This window comes from Chanodichthys erythropterus, chromosome 6 (genome assembly GCF_024489055.1).
Source record: "Chanodichthys erythropterus isolate Z2021 chromosome 6, ASM2448905v1, whole genome shotgun sequence".
Lineage (NCBI taxonomy): Eukaryota > Metazoa > Chordata > Actinopteri > Cypriniformes > Xenocyprididae > Chanodichthys > Chanodichthys erythropterus.
This window is the reverse complement of record NC_090226.1, coordinates 4732608-4751274: the sequence shown is the minus strand read 5'-3', so window position 1 is coordinate 4751274 and position 18667 is coordinate 4732608. Positions and strand designations below refer to the sequence as shown.

The 18667-nt window shown below is 35.2% G+C and overlaps 1 protein-coding gene across 1 annotated transcript; it reads left to right on the top strand.

Moving 5' to 3' along the window:
* The first annotated feature begins 745 nt into the window (after window positions 1-745).
* Window positions 746-18525, top strand: mfsd4aa (major facilitator superfamily domain containing 4Aa). The gene is made up of 10 exons (XM_067387792.1): window positions 746-1062; window positions 5028-5226; window positions 7580-7816; window positions 10224-10389; window positions 10591-10706; window positions 10799-10972; window positions 12397-12544; window positions 15782-15852; window positions 15988-16108; window positions 16554-18525. Exons 1-10 carry the CDS (start codon window positions 827-829, stop codon window positions 16667-16669), a joined length of 1584 nt encoding a protein of 527 aa, XP_067243893.1. The 5' UTR covers window positions 746-826; the 3' UTR covers window positions 16670-18525.
* Window positions 18526-18667: the final 142 nt, after the last annotated feature.

The following is an 18667-nucleotide window of genomic DNA, read 5'->3' as shown; positions in this document are numbered from 1 at the left end:
GTACACTTCACAAAGTAAATTTAAAATAGAATTTGGACAGTCAGATAAACCTGTATAAATTACTGTGTTTTTTGTGTCGAAACAAAAGACATAAGAACTTGTCGGGCCTGTCAGATGCATTCGGTTCGCTGGATATGAAAACAAACAAAAGAATCCAAATATGCATGTCGCCTCAGGCTACCAAGCGTGATTTCTTACCCTCAATAGTATTTTGGCTTTGATGGCGAATTCTGCGAGAAAAAAAAAATCAAACTGTTGAGAAACACACCTGTTGCACGCAAATATCTGGATGTTTGAATCTTTTTAGCGAATCGTTTTGTTTTAGTGAATCGGTTCACTTGAGTCATTAGTCGATGGTGTTATTTTGGGCACCAGCACTGATCTCCTGATAGTGTTTTAGCTAATCGATTCGCTTTAACTGGACCAGTTCGTTCATTCATTAGCGTTTAGTTAAATACTGTTGGTCAAATGTATGTAAATTGTTTCAAATGTTGCTGATATGTTTTGATTTTAATTTATGTCTAAAAACAGGCTCCACAATGTCATCATTCCCAAAGTATTTTCTTAGACTTTCCCCAAAACACACAGATTGAACATCAGTAACTCGCCTGAGGATAACATAACTAAAATCTTCTTACCAACGAGTCTCCACAAAGGAGTCGGTTTGACCGGATCTTTCAAAAGAACCGATTTAAATGAACCATTCATTCGCGAATCGGACAATCATCACTCTGATCACTCTGAACACGCGACTCTCACTTTGGACAAGTTTACTCATGCCTAGCTGTGTAAATGCTAAAGGAACACCTCAGAAACTTTCTCCAGTATGAAGCATCTGCTTAATGAACGGATCTGCGCTTTATTCCGCAGTAACTGGCAGCATACTTTCACATACTGGAGTGTGTTCTTCAGTTTTGGATTGTGTGTCGCGTTTCTGGGTCCGACCATTCTGGACCTGAGATGTCAGACTCAGTCCACCCTACAGGAGATTACTCTGGTCTTCTTCTCACAACAGTTTTTCCTCTTTATTGGAAGCACCATTGGTGGTTTCTTCAGTAAGACGTGAGTATTTTGGAGAGATATTTTTTAATATTTTATTTAATTCTTGAGTGGTTGACATGTCAGGACGGTTTCAGAAGTAGTTTATAACATACTGGAATATAGAATATCGTTACTTATAAAATTGCAAATCATTTTAAATCAGGAAAAGAAAAGAAAAGAAAATGTGAACCCAAAATTCATGATATAAACATGTAAATTCTAATCATAAATATCTATGCTGAATAAAAAAATGGTCAAATATGTCAACTTCCCTTATATAGTATTGTATTTACATATGTGGTTTTATAAGACAAGTATATACTAGCACACTTCCTCAAAATAAAGAGGAACTGAAAAATAGGGCTTTCAAAGAATCCATTTTTATTTTATTATTTTTAAATACTGGCCTATACTGGTAATTGTTTTTATTATGGCTGATAATATGAGGCATCAACACTTTTTACTTTTGTAGCCTTGCATAGAAAATAAGCTCAGATATTATCTGATTATCAAGTGTTGATAATGTGCATCTCTATTTGTAAACCACATGTTAATCACAGTAAAAAAAAGATTTGTTTGTTTTAAAATTAACATATTGTTCTTGCATTAGATTTATTTGATTTTAACTAGTTTTTTTAAAGAGTACGTCAAACTTGTGATGTCAGATGTTTTCATTTTTCCCCCTTCTATCATGTATCTTGTACACTTCCTCATGAGATAATGCATTTAAATGCATCCTACTCATATATAAATTATTTTGGCAGCCTTTAATCATCGTAACAGATATCATTATCTGATTTCTTTGGGACTGATCAGTTTCTAACCCGTCCATGGCCTCGGCCTGGAAAACCCTGTAGTGGTCATGTGCTCATTAAAGTCGTGCTGTCTCAGTTATCTGGGACTCGAGCCATAAAAACACACGCTGCTCTGCTGTTGTTTTGCCTGACAGTAAAGAAATTAACTTTTGTAAAGTTCATTTTTGTAAGTGGTCCAAAATTGCTTGGTTTGGAACAATATTTGCTCATTTAAAGTGACTTAACTTCACATTCAAGGAAGAACGGAGCAATTTTTATAGCTATATGTATAACCAATATTACCTTGACATAGTTTACACCACTTTTTATATGTGTTTACAGTTTGTTTTGTACCCTACAGTTCTGAGCCTGTTCCGTTCTGAAATTTTCCACGTGTAGGATAGACTTAAAAACAAGTAAAACCAGGTGAATAGTAGTTACACTGTAAAAAAGAATTGTTGGTTTAACTTAAAGTAATTTACCTGGTTGCCTTAAAATTGAGTTCATTGAAATTTAAAATTTAAGTTAATACAATGAATGCAATTGGTTTAATCAACAGAAACTCAAAATATTATGTTTTCTGAACCACATTAATTATTTAAGTTGATTTGACAGTAAAAATGTTGTGAAAATGCAGTGTAGCATGGCTGTAGTAATAGTTAATACTCTCTTTTGTCTTGCTGTAGTCATGTTTTGGTCTCTTTTAATTGCTTTTATTTGGAAACATGTGCACTCGGTGTCAGACTAGTCGCAATACCTTTTCTATTTGTTTTCCTCATTACCGATAGTCATATTACTTTATTTATCTAGAGTTGTAAAAGATCTTTATCTGTTTTTTTACAGTCGTGTATATAATTAAACAGAGAACATTCTCCATGTTTACTTCAGCATGTTCCGCTTTATGGTTAATACAGTTTGTGGCATGAATCTTAAAACAGGTATAAAGTAAAGGTGTCATGTTCCCACTGGTATCGTCCGCTATCAGTAGAAGGAGCATTTGATAAGCCATATAAATAGAATTTAATTGGGCCAAGGTGAAAATAAAGTCAGGGACGCCAGACAGAAACACTTCTTTGTCAAAAGACTCACCTGAGGCTGTTTCAGGTGGTATCTGTTTAAACTTTTCTTTATATATAACATACTACTTAACGTCATACTACTAAAAGTCACTGTTTAGATTTAAAAAGGCAAATACTTAACGGGGTAGTTCACCCAAAAATGAAAATTCTGTCATCAATTACTCACCCTCATGTCATTCAGAGTGCCACAGTCACGTGATTTCAGTAAACGAAGCTTCGTTATGTCATAAGTGTTTCAAAATTCATGTGACTTTGGCAGTTTGATACACGATCCAAACCACTGATTCGAAACAAAAGATTTGTAAAGCTTTGAAGCTTCATGAAGCAGTGTTTTGAAATCGCCTATCACTAGATATTGTTGAAAAGTTGTTATTTTGGGTTTTTTTAGCACATAAAAAGTATTCTTGTTGCTTCAACATTAAGGTTGAAGCACTGTAGTCACATGAACTGCCTTTAGTAGCTTCCTAGGCCTTGAAAGTGTAAATTATCTTGCTGGCAATGGAGGCCTCACTGAGCCATCAGATTTGATCAAAAATATCTTAATTTGTGTTCTGAAGATGAACGAAGGTCTTATGGGTGTAGAACAACATGATGGCGAGTAATAAATGGCAAACCTTTCATTTTTGGGTGAACTAACCCTTTAAAGAGTCTATGACTGGATCATTATTGCTGTGATTATTATGCACCTCTTGATGGAAATAACATCACAACATTTATTTCCATCAAGAGTTGCATTAGTTTTTGGTCAAGATCTTGTATTGACAATGCAAGAGGTGAGCACTCTGTAAAGTCTCCTCCAGCATTTAATGTCTGGACTCAGAGATGCCAGTTCAAAGTGATTCTTCATGCTCCCTCCCAACCATTCTTTCACAATTTGAGCCTGATGAATCAATTGTCATCCTGGAATATGGGCATGATGTGTCTTCCTACATGGTTGTTTAAGAAATTAAAAGCTACACACACTCCATCAATTAGTGTTAGAAGAACTGTTCCAAACATATAACATGCTAGAAACATAATAATCACTGTAATAATGATCCAGTCATAGACTCTTAAGTATTTGCTTTTTTTTTTTTTGGTCGGGTAGTGTATTACTTTTATATATTTTTGTTAATGCCTTATTGTTTAAAGGTGCCCTAGATTCAAAAATTGAATTTATCTTGGCATAGTTAAATAACAAGAGTTCAGTACATGGAAAAGACATACATTGAGTTTCAAACCCCATTGCTTCCTCCTCCTTATATAAATCTCATTTGTTTAAAAGACTTCTGGAAAACACACAGATCTCAACATAACACCGACTGTTACATAACAGTCAGGATCATTAATATGTATGACCCCAATATTTGCATATGCCAGCCCATGTTCAAGGCATTAGACAAGGAAAGGCAGTATTAACATCTGGATCTGTGCACAGACAAGGTAAGCAAGCAAGAACAACAGCAAAAAATGGCAGATGGAGCAATAATAACTGACATGATCCATGATAGCATGATATTTTTAGTGATATTTGTAAATTGTCTTTCTAAATGTTTCATTAGCATGTTGTTGATGTACTGTTAAATGTGGTTAAAGTTACCATCGTTTCTTACTGTATTCACGGAGACAAGAACCGTCGCTATTTTCATTTTTTAACATGTGCAGTCTGTATAATGCATAAACACAACTACATTCTTTATAAATCTCTCCAACAATGTAGCATTAGCCACAGAGCACAGCCTCAAACTCATACAGAATCAAACGTAAACATCAAAATAAATACTTTACTCACATAATTCGAAGCATGCATACAGCATGCATGACGAACATATTGGAAAGATCCATTTGAGGGTTATATTAGCTGTGTGAACTTTGTAAATGCACTGTAATATAGTCGAGAGCTTGTGTGGCAGGGAGCAGGCGATTTAAAGGGGCAGCGCGCTGCCAAAATCAGTGTATAGTTAATTATGCCCCAAAATAGGCAGTTAAAAAAATTTATTAAAAAAATCTATGGGGTATTTTGAGCTGAAACTTCACAGACACATTCAGGAGACACCTTAGACTTATATCACATCTTGTGAAAAAGCATTCTTGGGCACCATTAAAACACAATGTCTTATTTGTCTCGTCTCAGGCTTGTGAGTTCTTTGTCAGCTTTGGCTTTGTCTACCCTCATCATCTCTGTGGTTTTTGCCATCATCCCACTATGCCATAAGCTGCTCCTGTTGGCGTTTGCCTTGGCGGTCTCCGGTCTTGCCATGGGCATCATTGACACCATATCGAACCTACAACTGGTCAAGATCTACCAGAAAGACTCCACTGTTTTTCTGCAGGTCAGTATTTAGTCATAGAGTATCTTGTCTGAAATGCAGTTTCAGAAATGTTCCAGTCATGTCTAAATGAAGTCCTTGCACGCAATGTAGTCCGGTCATTTGCTTTAAACAGAACATTCTGTTATTTTACCCACCCCTGAAACCTGTTTGACTTTTACAAAAGGATTACAAAAGAACAAAATGTCAGAGCTGCTCCTTCTAAAAGCATGATGATCGCTGGAAGCAATTTAGCTTAGTTTAAACAAAAATATACTATTACATATTAGGCCAGGATTTGAACGCTTTCTTTTTCAAATTAAATAAACATGGTAGCTCAAGACCAACATGTCTTTTTAAAAATATAAAATGTGTGTGTGTGTGTATATATATATATATATATATATTATAATATAATATAATATAATTAATATAATATAATTAATATAATATAATTAATATAATATAATTAATATAATATATATATATATATATATATATGTCTCTTATGCTCACTAATGCTGCATTTATTTGATCAAAACTATAGTAAAACATATATACATAATGCCTTTTATGCTGCCTTCATGTACTATCAGAAATTTCCTACTTCTCGCTTCTGAAGTGGGATTAAATGCTGCTTTTTTTTTTTTTTTTCGGAAAGAACAGGAATCATGGAGGACACCAGGTTTATTCTTGCTTATTTATTGGGAAAAACTTATTAAAGCTAAAATGATATTTAGCATTCACCGCACTATCTAGATCAGATTCTGATATTTTAGTCAAATACAGTCTATTTTCACTCTGTATAAAACATAGAATATACTTCAAATGGTTATTCATAAAATATTGAAGTAAATATGCATAACTTTAAAAGACAAGGCAATGTAGAGGTTGTGGAAAAAACTAATAAAAAATGCTTCAAACTGCAAATCTTTAAAAATAAGTTATATGCAAGTCCCTTGATCTATAGGATACAGTCAGGCGCTCACAGAACCAGTTTCATAGTCATCAAAAAGGAAGGTACAAGAACATTTTCAAGAAAAAAGGAAGTACACCCTCAGTATACAAAGGGTTAAAAATGCTTAATAAGAAATATTTAAGCAAACCAGACCAGTCTTACAGCTAACCACGGCCTGCTGCTATTCATATCAGCAGCACAATAGTGAGTGTGATGTTGCTGTACCAGTTCTATAACTAAGTAGAATTTTTTTGTTATTGATATTTAATACACATCTTGTTTGTTTTTGCTCTGCCAATTAAATGCTTTGTGAAACTGAATATCTGCTGTTAAATTGGTGCTCTTGGAATGCTGTTTGTACAGTCATATCATAGGAAAAAATGATAAGATAAACTTGCACAATACTTCAATGAGTTACAGAGTGTATATTGAGACAATATGGCACAAAAGGCCATTGCTTATTAATTTTATCATGGTTAAGGGTGTAGTTGGGTACAAGTAGAGCGGTAAAATCACTGTAGTGTATATATTGAGTGTTTTATTCTGTTTAAAACATCAATATATAAAAAACACCACGTTATTATTGTTTGTTAATTGTTAATTTAAATAAAGCTAAAATAAAATGAAATAAAAATAAAAATAAAATAAAAATATTTGGTGAAAAACTAAATAAAAATTAGAAATGTGTTGCTGTGGCTGAAATAAGTTTACTTCAACTGGAAATAAATAAAAACTAAAACTGAAATATAAAATACATTAAACTTAAATAGTAAAATTTATATATATATATATATATAATTTTTTTTATTTTTTTTTTTTATTGAATATTAATTTAAAAAAGTATGGCATAAAAATGTAAAAAATTCAAATGAAATCTGGAAATAAAAGATCATTAAAAATATAAATAATGCTAAAATAACACTGGATAACACTTCAATGTTTAATAAATAATATTATAATTTTTTTTACAGTAGGTTAATTAGCATAACTATAGGCTGTTTCAAGCATCATTGAATCTTGGCGTATTAGCCCTAAAAATGGCAAGACCATAAAGAGAAATCAAATTTATTGAAAATTAATTTATTGTTATTTTCCATCCTCTTAGGACACAAATATTACAATTTCATGTTTTTTTTTTTTTTTTTTTTTTTTTTTTTTTAAAAATGATTTTATTTTTGATTTTAAAATCAAAAATCCCCCAGGATACATTGCCCATTTTATGATTAATATTTCATCATGATGTTTTAGGCATGACACAAAGCGAGCATCATTTAACAGCTTTAAACACGCATCCAATCAAACTTTAGAACTGTGTTTAATAAAGTTGCTTTAAAAACTTTTGCTTTGTGAGAATCTTCTATCAGAACAAGAACATCATCACTGATTCTCCTTTATCGTCTTGGCTCTGATCTCTTCCAGGCTCTTCACTTCTTTGTAGGTCTCGGGGCGTTAGTGAGTCCCCTCATCGCTGACCCCTTCCTGTCTGAGACCAGCTGTGTGATTGGGAACAGCAGCGCCAATGCAACATCGTTAACGCATCTGAGGAAAAAGCTCACAGGCAGATCTGTGCACAACGTGTCCAGTGTCCCCCTCCACACCGAGGGAGAGGTGGTGACCAACGTTTCCTACGCGTTCTGGATCATGGCCATCATCAATGTAAGATCGATCTGTCTTGAGGTTTGAGTTTGTACTCAAATGATTTTAAGAGTGGCATGCCATCAGAACACTAGATAATGGATTATCATATTAATGGCAATGTGATGTTGAAGTTGTGTATGGTTAGTGTGCATACTAAATCCTCTGTCAACACTAATGTCAAAGGAAGGGCCAGTTGGGAAGGTATTTGAATAAAAGATTGTCACCTTGGCAACTGCACTCCATCAAACAGTTCTGTATAACACTGGCTATAATGTCTCATGACTAAACTGGATAAATAGTGATAGTATAACTGACACACCTACAGTAGGCAATATATGGGGAAAAATTATATGTTAATAAAATTATACTATTTATATACACAGTCAAACCAAAATTTATTCAGACACCTTGAACATTTCATTCATTAATTCAGTTTATTCACTTTAGTTTAAAAATGGTAATAAAATATGAGATCTCAAAGTTAAACTGTCAGAAAAAATTAATCTTAATTATGTAAGATAACACTTAAGCAAAACGTGGTCAGGTCAAAGTGTCTGAATAATTTTTGGTTCCTAATTTTTATAAATTTTACTGGTAGTGCACTGTATGAAGAATTTTTAGGTATAATATGTCACAGTTTACTTTATTTTGCTATCCTCACTTACATAAATGAACTATAGTATATATATATATATACTACTGTTAAAAAAATGTAGGGTCATTATAATAAAAAATAAATAAATAAATTCATTCATTTAGCAAGGATGCATTAAATTGATCAAAAGTGACAGTAAAAAAATGTATAATGTTACAAAAAGTTATTTCAAACAAATGCTGTTCTTTTTAACTTTGTAGTCATCAAAAAAAAAAAAAAATTAAAAAAAAGAATCACTGTTTCCACAAAAATATGAAGCAGCACAACTGTTTTCAACATGCAAATTCAGCTTTGATCACAGGAATAAATTACATTGTAAAATAAATTAAAATAGAAAAAAAAGTTGTTTTAAATTGTAATAATATTTCACAACATTACTGATTTTCTTGTATTTTTGATCAAATAAATCTTAGTGAGCACGAAAGACTTCTTTGAAAAATCTTACAGACCCCAAACATTTGAATGGCAGTAAATCTATATATTATAATAAAAAAAAATTAAATTTCTCTCTCTCTCTATTTTATATATATGGAAATGAGAATTATGAAATTTTATGAAAATGAAAATTATTTTAATAAAATAAGAGGGATAATAAAAAATGCATGTTATTTTTTGTTTAGTACTGTTCTGAGTAAGATATTTTACATAAAAGATGTTTGCATTTAGTTCACAAGACAAAAAATTATATCTAGCTGAATTAAAATAACCCCATTCAAAAGTATGTGATCCATTGATTCTCAATACTGTGTGTGGTTACCTGATGATCCACGACTGTTTTTATGTTTTGTGATGGTTGTGAGTCTCTTGTTTGTTCTGAGCAGTTAAACTGAGCTCTGTTCTTCAGAAAAATCCTCCAGATCCTGCAGATTCATCAGTTTTCCAGCATTTTTGCATATTTGAACCCTTTCCAGCAGTGACTGAATGATTTTGAGATTCATCTTTTCACACTGAGGACGACTGAGGGACTCAAACTCAACTATTAAAAAAGGTTCAAACATTCGCTGATGCTCCAGAAGGAAACACGATGCATTAAGAGTCGGGGTGTGAAAACTTTTGAATTCAACTATCAAGGTAAATTGTACTTAATTTTTCTGCCGGGAAACATGCAGATATCTTCTGTTGCTTCCGATGGGCAGTACTAAATGAAAAACAATGATATTTAAACAAAATAAGAAAAATGTGGACATCTTCATCCTGTTCAAAAGTTTTCACACCCTGACTCTTAATGTATCGTGTGAAAACACATCGCATGAAAACACAGATCTCAAAATCCTACAGCCACTGCTGGAAAGGGTTCAAATATGCAAAAATGCTTGAAAACTGAAGAATCTGCAGGAGCTGGAGGATTTTTCTGAAGAACAGAGCTCAGTTTAACTGCTCAGAACAAACAAGAGACTCATGAAGAACCATCACAAAACATAAAAACAGTCGTGGATCATCAGGTGACCACACACAGTATTGAGAATCAATGGATCAGATACTTTTGAATGGGGTTATTTTAATAAATTCAGCTATTGTTTTGTCTTGTGAACTAAATGCAAACATCTTTCATGTAAAATATCTTACTCAGGACAGTACTAAACAAAAAATAACATGCATTTTTTACTATCCCTCTTATTTTATTAAAATAATTCTCATTCTCAAGAGGTTCACATACTTTTTCATGCCACTGTGTGTATAATATATATATATATCTGAATCATTTTAAGAACACCTGTTCAAAAGATAATTCATTTAAGAAACAGATATCCCTGTCTTGTCTTTGTGCAGCTCCCAGTACCCATCGCGATATTCATCCTGATGTATCGTGAGCGGTTGTTCACATGCGGCTCAGACCCCAGTCGACGTTTACTAGATGGAGACGTGCTAGCGATGAAAACCTGGGGAACCACAGGTCTGACAGAAGACGCTGGACATCAGAAAGAGACTTCCAGAAGTAAGTTTGTGAACCTGCCAGTACTTCTGCACCACTGACATTGATGAAGTAATTACCATGTTGGATCAGACATGAATGCCATATACACAAGTGCATGCAAGTCAGAAATAGAGCCAAACATGCCGTTAGATGTGCATATCAGGCAGAAAGGATGTTGTTGTAATCTTCCCGCTGTACATTCAAGCTCATCTGTCTCTGCAGGCCATATAGACTTGTTCAGCTGCTGTCTCCTTGGCAACACGCATGGCTTTCCGTCGTCTTTCTTTGGGATCCATATCCTTGGGGGTCTGGTGCTCTTCTTTTCTGACGGTATAGTGGTAAGCAGGATTAGCAGGATTTCAGCTCTGTAATTTAAGAGCATTTGCTTAATTACTTGAACTCATGTATTATTTAATCTCACGCTCCTCAGGGCTCATACACAGGCTTTGTGTACACATACGCAGTGGAGCCCCCTATGAATCTACTTCACAAGACCGCCGGCTACTTGACGTGCGTCTTCTGGGCGGCTATTACCGCCGGCCGCCTGTCCGCCATACCTCTGTCTTACTACTTTAAACCTGTCCGATTGCTCGTCGTCAACCAGGTGTGTAACTTTGATTTAGTTTTAAAGCCAATTTTATTGAAATTATTTTTAAAAATATGGAAATTATTGTTGCTGAGTCACTCATAATTCTAACACAGTTTGGGGTCTGTAAGATTTTTTTTAACGTTTTTGAAAGTCTCTTATGCTCACTAAAGCTGCATTTGTTTGATCACAAATACAGTTAAAACTGTAATATTGTGAAATATTATTACAATTTAAAATAACTATTTTCTATTTAAATATATATTTTAAAATGTAATTTATTTCTGTGATCAAAGCTGAATTTTCAGCATCATTACTCCAGTCTTCAGTGTCACATGATCCTTCAGAAATCATCCTAATATGATGATTAGTTCCTCAAGGAACATTTTATTATTATCTTATATTATTATTATTATTATTATTATTATTATGTTTTAATGTCTTTGCTGTCTCTTTTGATCGATTTATGTGTCCTTGCTGAATAAAATTATTAATTTGTTTCTTTCTTACTCCAGACTTTTGAATAGTAGTGTATCATGGTTTCCACAAAAATATTAAGCGGCAAAATTGCTGAAGGATCATGTGACACTGAAGACTGGAGTAATGATGCTGAAAATTCAGCTTTGATTACAGGAATAAATTACATTTTAATATATATTTAAATAGAAAAGTTATTTTAAATTTTAATAATTTTTCACAACATTACTGTTTTTATTGTATTTTTGATCAAATAAACGCAGTCATGGTGAGCATAAGAGACCTTTGCAAAAAACATTAAACATTTATTTTTTCCAAACTTTTGACTGATACACATGTGTAATTGTGAAAATTAACAGAAATAAAGTAATAGGCTCATAGTAAATTAATAAAATTTTTAATTTTATGTTTAATGTAATTATTTAATGTAATATAAAGAATGTTATTTATTTAGTTATTATTTTTATAGTGTTTTTTTTTTTTTTTTCTTTGCAGTTTTGATCATTAGTACACAGTATCATAATGAAAGCAGTGTGGAAATGTGATGCAAATTTCCAGTTCATTCTTTTGGGATGTTCTGTGAAACTTGTCTGATTTGGCAACAGTAACCAAGGGGGCGGAGCTTAGCGAAGCATCCAACGGACCATAAAAGTGGTTTACACTATCAATAAAAGAAAGGTGTGTCACCTAAGATGTACCAAGGGAAACAGTGACAGGAACAACAAACATCCTTATTCTGCATCCTGCTCTGGCCTGTCCATTTGCCAGTTGGGACATTTGTTTATCTGGTGTGTCTGAGGCTCCTTTGTTATTTCGTGCTTTTATTTGCGCCAAAAGTTTATGACAGTGGGCCGCTTAATTTCCGTTCCTCTGCAGATAAAGCAAAGGTGTTCACCTGAATTAACAAAGGCTTCATTGCTGGTGCGTGTCCAAATGCAAATCCTCTCCCTTCTGTTCTGTTGTAGGTGGGTGTGATAGTCACACTACTTCTGCTGCTGATCTTCCCCAACAGTAGTGTGTTCCTCTTCATCGGCACCTGCTGTCTCGGCCTATTTATAAGCAGCATTTTCCCCTGCATGCTAGCGCTCACTGAAGACATCCTGGAGTACAAAGGTATTGCGACAGATGGACCGCCGCTGTCTCCGGCATTGTTAAATCACTTTTTTGTCTATGGCTTTCATTGATTTGACAGTAGCCATTGGTGGTTTTGCAGTTCAGTATTTACTCGAGGTTTACCGCTGAGACCAAGGCAACAGGAGCCGCCCTGTTTAATTCTTTCCGCTGTTGGCCTTTGGCTTTACGGGAAGGTTCGGCCTGACAGGTCTTATGTCTTACGGCGGAGACGATCCTTTTTAAACCCAGTGGTCAAAGCCTCTGGGAGGAATTATTTCAAAATAAATGGCTAATTGCTGAGCGCCCTCTGTACGCCACAACTTTGGGGGTTGGTTGGGGTAGAGCGATTAAAAGTATCATTAAAAATATCCTGCAGATCTGGACCTGAAGGGAACTGACTAGTTGCAGCTGTAGCAGATGTTGAAATGCATATGAATCCAAAGGCAGCATGGACCACTTGAAGAAAAAGGAATGGGAGAAATCCCATCGCTGCTTTGAGCTAAAAGAGCCAATCAGCTTTTTGATAGAGACATCATCAGTGTGTTAAATGGACCTGCCTTAAAAATGCAGCGCGAGTTTGTGTAGGGCTGCAGGATTAAATGAAATAAAACCGAAAGTGCAATAATCAAATTAAATTAAATTAAATGCACTGTGTGTTTGAGGGTTATTTTATACAGAGCCCCACACCTGACATGCAGGAAAAAAGTAAATTGTGTGCACAAGATTACCTTGTTACCTCAATTTGCTAAATCATACACACGATTTACTAATTTGTTCCCTCGATTTGCTACATCGTGTGCACGATTTACTGATTTGTTCAATTGATTTGCTACATCGTGCGAACGGTTTGCTACATCGTGCGAACGGTTTGCTATTTCGTTCCCTCGATTTGCTACATCATACGCATGATTTACTGATTTGTTCCCTCGATTTGCTACATCATACGCACGATTTACTGATTCGTTCAATTGATTTGCTACATCGTGCAAACGGTTTACTATTTCGTTCCCTCGATTTGCTACATCATACGCATGATTTACTGATTTGTTCCCTCGATTTGCTACATTGTGCGCACGTTTACTATTTCATTCCCTTGATTTGCTACATCATGCACATGGCTTACTATTTCGTTCCCTCGATTTGCTACATCGTGCGAACGGTTTGCTATTTCGTTCCCTCGATTTGCTACATCATACGCATGATTTACTGATTTGTTCCCTCGATTTGCTACATCATACGCACGATTTACTGATTCGTTCAATTGATTTGCTACATCGTGCAAACGGTTTACTATTTCGTTCCCTCGATTTGCTACATCATACGCATGATTTACTGATTTGTTCCCTCGATTTGCTACATTGTGCGCACGTTTACTATTTCATTCCCTTGATTTGCTACATCATGCACATGGCTTACTATTTCGTTCCCTCGATTTGCTACATCATACGCATGATTTACTGATTTGTTCCCTCGATTTGCTACATCATACGCACGATTTACTGATTCGTTCAATTGATTTGCTACATCGTGCAAACGGTTTACTATTTCGTTCCCTCGATTTGCTACATCATACGCATGATTTACTGATTTGTTCCCTCGATTTGCTACATTGTGCGCACGTTTACTATTTCATTCCCTTGATTTGCTACATCATGCACATGGCTTACTATTTCGTTCCCTCGATTTGCTACATCGTGCGAACGGTTTGCTATTTCGTTCCCTCGATTTGCTACATCATACGCACGATTTGCTGATTTGTTCCCTCGATTTGCTACATCATACGCACGATTTACTGATTTGTTCCCTCGATTTGCTACATCGTGCGAATGGTTTATTTCGTTCCCTTAATTTGCTACATCATGCACATGGCTTACTATTTCGTTCCCTCGATTTGCTACATCGTGCGAACGGTTTGCTATTTTGTTCCCTCGATTTGCTACATCATACGCACGATTTACTGATTTGTTCCCTCGATTTGCTACATCGTGCGAATGGTTTATTTCGTTCCCTTGATTTGCTATTTTGTTCCCTCGATTTGCTACATCATGCGCACGTTTACTATTTAGTTCCCTTGATTTGCTACATTATGCACATGGTTTACTATTTCGTTCCCTTGATTTGCTACATCGTGCGAATGGTTTATTTCGTTCCCTCGATTTGCTATTTCGTTCCCTCGATTTGCTACATCATGCGCACGTTTACTATGTAGTTCCCTTGATTTGCTACATCGTGCGAACAGTTTATTTTGTTCCCTCGATTTGCTACATCGTGCGAACGGTTTGCTATTTCGTTCCCTCAATTTGCTACATCGTGCGAACGGTTTGCTATTTAGTTCCCTTGATTTGCTACATAGTGCGCATGTTTACTATTTCATTCCCTCGATTTGCTACATCATGCAAATGGTTTATTATTTCGTTCCCTTGATTTGCTACATCGTGTGAACGGTTTGCTATTTTGTTCTCTCGATTTGCTACATCATGCACATGGTTTACTATTTCATTCCCTTGATTTGCTACATCATACGCAAGATTTACTGATTCGTTCCCTCGATTTGCTACATCGTGCGAACGGTTTGCTTTTTCGTTCCCTCGATTTGCTACATCGTGCACATGGTTTACTATTTCGTTCCCTCGATTTGAAAATGATACCATTATTGTCTTTGTGTAAACTATAAAAACGTGAACTTGTTGCCAACTGCTGGCTTGTCGGCAGAATACAGCAATTTTAATCGTTTTCGTGGATCCGTGTGAATGGGGATCGTTTTGGCAGTGTTGTTGTCTGTACACAAAAAAACGCAAATGAAAAACCTTTCAGTTTTTAATATATCATTGTCATGTAAAAATAACCTAAGACAGCCATAAGTATTTAGTATTGTGCAATTAGCATCATTATATTATTTTTCTTTATTTTACTGTGGAATATTAAAATATTAATATTTATTATCTTGTTTAATTTATTAATATTTAATATTTTTATTTGGTTACTGTTATTTTTATTATTAATAATATAGTAATTTTGATATATTCAGAAAATCCTCAACCAAATTCTGCATACCTACAGACAAGCACCTTTTTTTAAAATCAAGTTTTGTACAATTGTGATCAGATTTCATTGGCAATTTGAATGTTATTGCACATACTCGACAAAAGCATCTAAGTGTTTTTATACTTATTGCCAGGCTGTTGCCAAGAAGGCCACAGATGAAAATCTGAGCTCATTATTTTGTTTCATCTTCAGGTTGTGCCACCACTGTCCTGGTGACCAGTGCAGGGATGGGGGAGATGTTACTCCAGGTGCTCGTGGGTTCGGTAGGTCTGACTTGCATCGCATTAGGGAACTGAACCCATGTCCTTGCCGTTGCTAGTGCCATGATGCTCTACCAATTGAGCTAAAAGTAAACCTGCTTTTATAATTGTGTTGATTCGAGACTCTTTCCCCCTCAGGTGATGCACAATAAAGGTAGCTTCAGCTTCCTGTTGTGCGGAATGATCTTCAGCTGCCTCGGATTCACGTTCTTCATTTTGCTGTTCTTCGTCCAGCAAAATCACAGAAACTTCACAGAAGGTGCGTTGACTCTCTGAATACACATAACCAAGCTCAAACTGAATATGTGGACTTTTTCTAATGCATTTGGCAGGTGCTTTTATTCAGAGCAACTTGCGTGTTCACTGGGAGTTGAACCTGACTTTGGCATTGATGGTTCCATGCTCTGCCAGTTGAATAAAACTAGTCTTGTCAGCTAAAACCAATACTGTTTGGCTCATGGATGGGCATCTTTGGTCCTGCAGAGTTTATCTCCAACCCTAATCAAACACACCTGATCCAGCTAATCAAGAAAACTACAGGCAGGTGAGTTTTTATCAGGGTTGGAGCTAAACTCTGCAAGACAGTGGCCCTCCAGGACTGAAGTTGCCCGTCCCTGGTTTGGCTTATCAAATAACACCTCTTACCATTCATTTGCAAGATGCAGAGATCACCTTCTAACATATCTTCTCAATTTTTCGTACAGCTTTACCCAATAACTCCTGTACGGAAAGATTTGATCAAAATGGGATCAAGACCTGTTCTGCTGTGGTGCTGAACTCATGGGATGTGTCAGAGCAGAAAGCATCCATCGATCCATAACAACAGAGATGATGGATGAAAATAACGACAGGAGCAAAGGGACAGTGGTGTTGATGACTCAGGGACATTCTCATCGTTAATGGGACAGAACTTATCCAACAATCGTGCAAATCAAAAAAAAAGTGTTAAAAGATCTTGAACTAAAGGTTTATTTTTGTATTCAAATATTTTGATGAAATGATCTTGTCTATAAATGTCAGTCTAATCATGCTTGATGGCTGCAATGTCATTTGAATGAATGAATGAATGAATGAATGAGGCATTTATATAGCGCTTTCATATGTACTACTGTGCACCCAAAGCGCTTTACAATCATGATTGATAAGGGCCATTGGAGGGAATATGGCCAGGACACCGGGGTTACACCCCTACTCTTTACGAGAAGTGCCATGGGATTTTTAATGACCACAGAAAGTCAGGACCTCCATTTGATATGTGCAATACAATAACTTTTCTTTTTTTTTTTTATATATATATGTGCAATACAATTTTATAGTGTTTATTGTTAGAAACACACTGACCAGTCAGCAATTGAATAACTGGTGACTGAAGAAGATGGACTCTTATTGGATCAAAGTAACAATATAAAAATACAACATTCAAATCCTACTGACGATCTGTCTTGTTCACAGATCAGTTGCCTAGTTGTTCTCTGCCAAAGCCAATGTGCTCGTAACACATTTGTGGTGAAGTGATTATGGTCAAAAAAGGACATCCTACGGTCTTCCTGGAAAAGTTTCCTTGTATTGTGTTGTACGGCTTCAGGTCTGATGGTCCCTCTAAAGCCAGTGACCTCAGCGTTCAGGTGGGGGAACCTGATTGTGAGAGGTTGCCGTGTCAGCGTATTTCTCTTGGCCTGGGTAAAATTTTATTTGTTTTTTCTGGTTTACGCAGGTGTCAAACATGCTAACGTTCACACAATTACTGCATAAACGAGGTCAGCTTTCTGCAGCTGTATTTGATGAAGACAAAAGCCAAAAGAGTTATACATTTGTTTTGTTTTTTTATAGAAATCTTCCTTCCCTTCCCACATCCACAGATTAGTACAACAGGTACGCCAATGAACATAGATTTGTAAACATTTGAGCTGCTAGAGAGACGATCTGAAAATACATTTGCCCAAAAAATACTGAAAACATTTGGTGTCGATATTGTACCATTACAGTAAAAATGTCACACTTTTGATTATTACATCCTTTTTTCCACATTATTTTGCTCATGAGAAACAAAATGTTGTTCCAAATACAGTGCAGTCATGACATGTCAACAATTAGAGGATGAGAAAATCTGATTCTGTTACAGGAAAGTGTCTTAAAGTTTAACATTGGCACTTTCCATGAATAGGGTACAAAATAGGAATCTAAAAGGTGTTTCTGCAGAAAAAAAAAAGAGTTTGTCCACCTCGGAAAGATATTTAAGACATTATTAGTTGTTGTTTAATTTTCTATTGTATGTGGTGTTTCCCTTTTTCCCCATTATCAGAATTTGGAAAATGTCTGAATATGGATTAAAACCAGAGGATATTTTCTTTGGACCATATGTTGGTTTGTAGTCAATGAGAAAAATGTGTCTCATACATAATAAAAAATAAAAATTGGAATGAGAGATTTTGTAATTGCCTATTTTATTCCATAGAAGAGTCCAAGTGATGTCACTTCCTGGGTGTATCAATTTTATAGAATGTTCCATTTTTGCAATGGTTGAAAATCATGTGCCAATAGGCTTTAAGGATTTGTTCACCCAAAAATGAAAATTCTGTCATTAATTACTCACCCTCATGTCATTCCAAACACTTGAGACTTTCATTCATCTTCAGATATTTTTAATGAAATCTCAGTGATTTCTGTTCCTCCATAGACTTCTATGCACTAACCACCACTTTGATGCTTCAAAAAGTTCATAAAAGTAACAAAACTAATCCATACAAATTGAGCGGTTTGGTCCAAATTTTCTGAGGAGACTTGATCACTTTATATGATGAACTGATTTAACAGAGGT

Bases quoted from the DNA above. Each gene is read 5' to 3' on its own strand.
- mfsd4aa (XM_067387792.1), top strand. From the start codon at position 827: ATGAAGCATCTGCTTAATGAACGGATCTGCGCTTTATTCCGCAGTAAC. The intron at 10,973-12,396 runs GTGTGTAACTTT...GTTCTGTTGTAG, and splicing joins GATTGCTCGTCGTCAACCAG to GTGGGTGTGATAGTCACACT. The intron at 15,853-15,987 runs GTAGGTCTGACT...TTTCCCCCTCAG, and splicing joins TCCAGGTGCTCGTGGGTTCG to GTGATGCACAATAAAGGTAG.